The sequence below is a fragment of the Neomonachus schauinslandi genome, chromosome 12, assembly GCF_002201575.2.
Source record: "Neomonachus schauinslandi chromosome 12, ASM220157v2, whole genome shotgun sequence".
In the NCBI taxonomy this organism is placed as follows: Eukaryota; Metazoa; Chordata; class Mammalia; order Carnivora; family Phocidae; genus Neomonachus; species Neomonachus schauinslandi.
The window spans coordinates 49389020-49394867 of record NC_058414.1 but is presented as its reverse complement, the minus strand read 5'-3'; the positions used below and the strand labels follow the sequence as shown (position 1 = coordinate 49394867).

The 5848-nt window shown below is 44.1% G+C and overlaps 1 protein-coding gene across 1 annotated transcript; it reads right to left on the bottom strand.

Annotated features, from left to right (window-relative positions):
- Positions 1-3075: 3075 nt before the first annotated feature.
- Positions 3076-4595, bottom strand: LOC110579927 (tubulin alpha-1C chain-like). The gene has a single exon (XM_021689552.2). It carries the CDS (start codon positions 4509-4511, stop codon positions 3162-3164), a length of 1350 nt encoding a protein of 449 aa, XP_021545227.1. The 5' UTR covers positions 4512-4595; the 3' UTR covers positions 3076-3161.
- Positions 4596-5848: the final 1253 nt, after the last annotated feature.

The window sequence follows — 5848 nt, the reverse complement described above, 5'->3', positions numbered from 1 at the left end:
TTGCTATGGTGGGTCAGAGTTCCTCATGTTCTGCTGTCTGGCCATTAGCAGGGACATGTATTGATATTTTGCAAGTACTCAAAGTCAACAAAACAGTGCTGTGACACATCCTTTTAAAATTTCTTTTAGGTGTGCCTAGGTGGCTGAGCATCTGACTCTTGGTTTCTGCTCAGGTCATAATCTCATGGGTCATGGGATTGAGCTCCACACTCAGTGGGGAGTCGGCTTGAAGATTCTATCCCTCTGCCCCTCTCCCTGCTTGTGCCCTTTCTCTCTCTCTAAAATAAAAAAAAAAAATTCTTTTAGACTTTGAGCACAGTTTGATATTGTTTTACATATTGTTATTTTGCATGATTAAGGTACTTAATTACATGTGTGACGAAAAAAGATAATGTGACAATGTGAAAGTACCTCCCAGTTCCCAAAATTACTTAAGGGGCTTGTTAAAATTTTCCCTATTCTGAACTAACTCTAGAGTAATATTTCTGGTCCACTTGTAAAGTATACCTCTCCAGACTACTCTAATTTTATACCAGCTCACCTCCATATTAACTATAGTGAATAAATAATATCCCTAAGCTTAAAGCTCTCTGGATAAAGTTACCCATGTGAGAAGGGGCCCAGCTGTATGTCAAAAGCTACCCCTACGACTTTTAAGTTGGAGTTGTACTGAAATCATGTTGTGGTTGTTTGTGGGGTGTTTTTCGGCTCATAACATTTTATATTAATCCCACTTCTCTACAGCTTGGCTGTCCCCAAACCTCTGGTGCTGTCTCAGTTTTGGTTTCCAACACTATTATACATGTCACGTGAACTGGTTTTCGAGTATCTCAAACATATTTTCCAAATTTGGGATAAAACTAACATTGTTTGTTGTTGTATTGAGGTAATGACAATGAAGTTGCTATGCAGGTAATTACATTGATGATAAGGTAATTAATCAGTTTCACAGGTTCTAACAAACCCAATGACCTTTTTCTAAAACTATTTTGTAATCTTTTACTCATCTGAAATGAAATTCATGGAATATACAAACCCTCAGTTTGTTTCTCAGAGTCCATAGTCTCATGGTTCATTCATCTCTCCTTCCGATGTCCCCCTCTTCATGGAGCACTGGGTGTTATTGCGCAAACAATGAATCATGGAATACTACATCAAAAACTAATGATGTAATGTATGGTGATTAACATAACATAATTAAAAAAAAACAAACCACACTGAGATACCATCTTACACCAGTTAGAATGGCAAAAATTGACAAGGCAAGAAACAACAAATGTTGGAGAGGTTGTGGAGAAAGGGGAACCCTCTTACACTGTTTGTGGGAATACAAGTTGGTACAGCCACTTTGGAAAACAGTGTGGAGGTGCCTCAAAAAATTAAAAACAAAGTTACCCTATGACCCAGCAATTGCACTCCTGGGTATTTACCCCAAAGACACAGATGTAGTGAAAAGAAGGGCCATATGCACCCCAATGTTCATAGCAGCAATGTCCGCAATAGCCAAACTGTGGAAAGAGCCGAGATGCCCTTCAGCAGACAAATGGATAAAGAAGATGTGGTCCATATATACAATGGAATATTACTCAGCCATCAGAAAGGATGAATACCCAACTTTTACATCAACATGGATGGGACTGGAAGAGATTATGCTAAGTGAAATAAGTCAAGCAGAGAAAGTTAATTATCATATGGTTTCACTTATTGGAATATACATATAATTTAAACTAATACAGATTACCATGATATAAAGAAACATGAAGAAGTGTAAGAAAAGTGCCTTACAGCAAAACCATATGTATGCCAATATGTAAATGCACAGCCACTATTTCCCTAAAATATAAACACAGCCTTGAGCATTTTCCGAAGGCACCAGAATAACCGGTCTCACCTCTTTGAGAGGCATTGCCTGTGACATGTCCTTCTTACTTTAATAATGCCCAATCCTGACTCTCCAAAATTCTCCACCTTTTGGTTCCCAAACTATCTTACTTTCCACCACTGTGCTTGGTTTTTCTCTTTTCACAGAAGCAATAGATTTGTTGCTCCAGCTGCCTCTTCCAATGCTGATAGATAGGCTGGTTTCTTTTTCATGCTGGAGTTTGATACCGTAACAGTCTTCTAGAGAAAGAGCCACTGAAAAAGTTTATGTTCTTAGCTTTCCCTGGTCTGGCTGAGGATGAAGGAGCCAGGGAATCTCGCTTTCTATGTGAAAGTTCCAATTTCTTTTCCTGGGCTTCTGATTGTAGCAGTTCTAGGCCGCCCAGTTTGTGAAAATGTTAACAGTCTGCTTTCCCCTACAGAAAACAAGCTATCTGTTATAGATTGAAAGAGAATACATTTGAGACCCATGTGAATTACTGTTTTTCCAAACTATTTACTCATTATATCTTTAAAGGGCACCAGTACACATAAGTGTTTCAACTTTCTGGGAATTTATTCACTGCTGGTAACTTAAATGAGGCCACCCTGTTTTTCATTACTGGCTGGTATTTTTAAGTCTGTGAGTTCTGAACTTCTAACGTAGTAGCAGAACAGAATAGCTTGGTTTCAACATTCTGAATTGTGGTGAGGAGGTTTCATATTCCCAAGATGACCGTAGGAACCAGATGTGATGTCATCCCCTTAAGTCATCAACATTCCCCTAAACAAGAGCTTCATATTTTTGCCACATGGGGCAAGGTCTGAGGGGTCTAAGTTGCAGTTAAAACATCGCCAAATTTCTGTTTGAGCAGGATAAAATGATGATCTCTTACGATAATTTATTTATTTATTTTTTAAGATTTTATTTATTTATTTGACAGAGAGAGAGAGGGAGAGAGCACAAGCAGGGGGGAGTGACAGGCAGAGGGGGAGGGAGAGGCAGGCTTCCCGCTGAAGGAGGAGCCTGATGCGAGACTCGATCCCAGGACCCCGGGATCATGACCTGAGCTGAAGGCAGATGCTTAACCAACTGAGCCACCCAGGTGCCCGATAATTTATTTTTATTCTCTCTTTAGAAACACTGTGATTTGATGGAGGAATAAACAGTTTTTAATAGTTTTTTTTTTTTTTAAACAGAAACACCACTTTTATTGACAAGTTAGGGCCACAACAGACAGCTTCCAGAACAGAAATAAGACAGTCCCAAGACAACGGAGTGCAAAATCGTAGCAGACAGGTTAATACTCTTCACCCTCATCATCTCCCTCAGCACTATCTGCTCCAACCTCCTCATAATCCTTCTCAAGGGCAGCCATGCCCTCACGGGCCTCCGAAAACTCTCCTTCCTCCATGCCCTCCCCCACATACCAGTGAACAAAGGCACGCTTGGCATACATCAGGTCAAACTTGTGGTCCAGGCGAGCCCAGGCCTCAGCGATGGCTGTGGTGTTGCTCAGCATGCACACAGCTCGCTGTACTTTGGCCAGGTCTCCACCGGGCACCACAGTGGGAGGCTGGTAATTAATGCCCACTTTGAAGCCAGTGGGGCACCAGTCTACAAACTGGATGGTGCGCTTGGTCTTGATGGTGGCAATGGCAGCATTGACATCTTTGGGAACCACGTCGCCACGGTACAACAGGCAGCAAGCCATGTATTTACCATGCCGAGGGTCACATTTCACCATCTGGTTGGCTGGCTCAAAGCATGCGTTGGTGATCTCTGCTACAGTCAGCTGTTCATGGTAGGCTTTCTCAGCAGAGATGACCGGGGCATAGGTGGCCAGAGGTAAGTGGATGCGGGGATAGGGCACCAGGTTGGTCTGGAATTCTGTCAGATCAACATTCAGGGCTCCATCAAATCTGAGGGAAGCAGTGATGGAGGACACAATCTGGCTAATAAGGCGGTTAAGGTTAGTATAGGTTGGGCGTTCAATATCAAGGTTTCTACGACAGATGTCATAGATGGCCTCATTGTCTACCATGAAGGCACAATCAGAGTGCTCCAGGGTGGTGTGGGTAGTGAGGATGGAATTGTAGGGCTCAACTACAGCTGTGGAAACCTGGGGGGCTGGGTAAATGGAGAACTCCAGCTTGGACTTCTTGCCATAATCGACAGAGAGACGTTCCATCAGCAGGGAGGTGAACCCGGAACCAGTTCCCCCTCCAAAGCTGTGGAAAACCAAGAAGCCCTGAAGACCTGTGCACTGGTCAGCCAGCTTCCGAATGCGGTCCAAGACAAGGTCAATGATCTCCTTGCCAATGGTGTAGTGCCCTCGGGCGTAGTTGTTGGCAGCGTCCTCCTTGCCGGTGATGAGCTGCTCAGGGTGGAAGAGCTGCCGGTAGGTGCCAGTGCGAACTTCATCAATGACCGTGGGTTCCAGGTCTACGAACACGGCCCTGGGCACATGCTTGCCAGCGCCCATCTCACTGAAGAAGGTGTTGAAGGAGTCATCTCCTCCCCCGATGGTCTTGTCACTTGGCATCTGGCCATCGGGCTGGATGCCATGTTCCAGGCAATAGAGCTCCCAGCAGGCATTGCCGATCTGGACACCAGCCTGGCCCACGTGGATGGAGATGCACTCACGCATGACTGAGACTTATAGGGTTCCGCGGGGCGGGAGCAGGCGATGGGACAGCGACAAAGTTCTCCCTCTAACAGACTACCAAGGAGTCCGGGGGAGAAACAGTTTTTAATAGTTTTTTCCACATGGTGGGATCACGTGTGGTTTCCGTTTGTTTGATTAGGCTTTGCCAGATTTTAAAACTTGTCACTATAAACAAGATTCGTTTTATAATTAAAAAGAAACCTGCTACATACTATCACAATTATAATCAATATTGTTAATTTTTTTTCAAATGAATGTTTTATCACTGTTCTGGGTAAGGGTCTTGAGGAAATTTGCCAAGGTTCTTATGCTTCTTACACTTTCATGTGCATAGAAATCACCTGGCATGTTATTAAAATGTAGATTCTGGGGGTGCCTGGGTGGCGCAGTTGGTTAAGCATCTGACTCTTGGTTTGGGCTCAGGTCCTGATCTCAGGGACTTGAGATCCAGCCCCGTGTTGGGCAAAGGGCTCAGAGTGGAGTTTGCTTGAGTTTCTCTCTCCTTCTCTCTCCACCTGCCCCTCCCACTCGTGTTCTCTTTCTCTCTCTCTAAAATAAACTAATAAAATTTTTTTTAAAGATTTTATTTATTTATTTGAGAGAGAGAGAATGAGAGAGAGCATGAGAGGGAGGAGGGTCAGAGGGAGAAGCAGACTCCCTGCTGAGCTGGGAGCCCAATGCGGGACTCGATCCCGGGACTCCAGGATCATGACCTGAGCCGAAGGCAGTCGCTTAACCAACTGAGCCACCCAGGCGCCCCAAACTAATAAAATTTTTTTAAAAATGTAGATTCTGATACAGGAAATCTGAAATCCTGCATTGACCTTAGAAAGTCCTTGGTGATCCACCTGCTGATGCTGCTGGTCAGATAACCACACTTTGAATAGCAACTTTTGACCAGCAGTTTCAAACTTCAGCTCACATGAAAACTGAGGGCTTGTTAAAAGTGCAGATTGCTGCTCATCCCAACCCCACCCTGCTCTTTCTGGTTCAACAGGTCTGGGGTTGGGCCCGAGGATTTGTATTTCTAAGTAAACTCGCAGGTGAAGTGGATGCTGCTTCAGGAATTTAGTGATGGCAGCTCTGGGACCCTGTTAATCCCAGTCTGGTTCCCGGACCACATAAACCTCAGCATCCCCTGGGAACTTGTTAGAAATGCAGAATCCGAGGCCCCACCCCGGACCTACTAAATGAAAAGCCATATTTTAACAAGATCCACAGGCGATTCACGTGTTAAAATTTGAGAAGCACTGTCTAGACAGTCTCTTAGTTCCTGTAAATCAGTGACTCTCAACTTTAGCCACCTGTTATAACCAACT

What these genes read in the sequence shown, in the direction of transcription:
- LOC110579927 (XM_021689552.2), bottom strand. Translation starts at nt 4,511, where the DNA reads ATGCGTGAGTGCATCTCCATCCACGTGGGCCAGGCTGGTGTCCAGATC.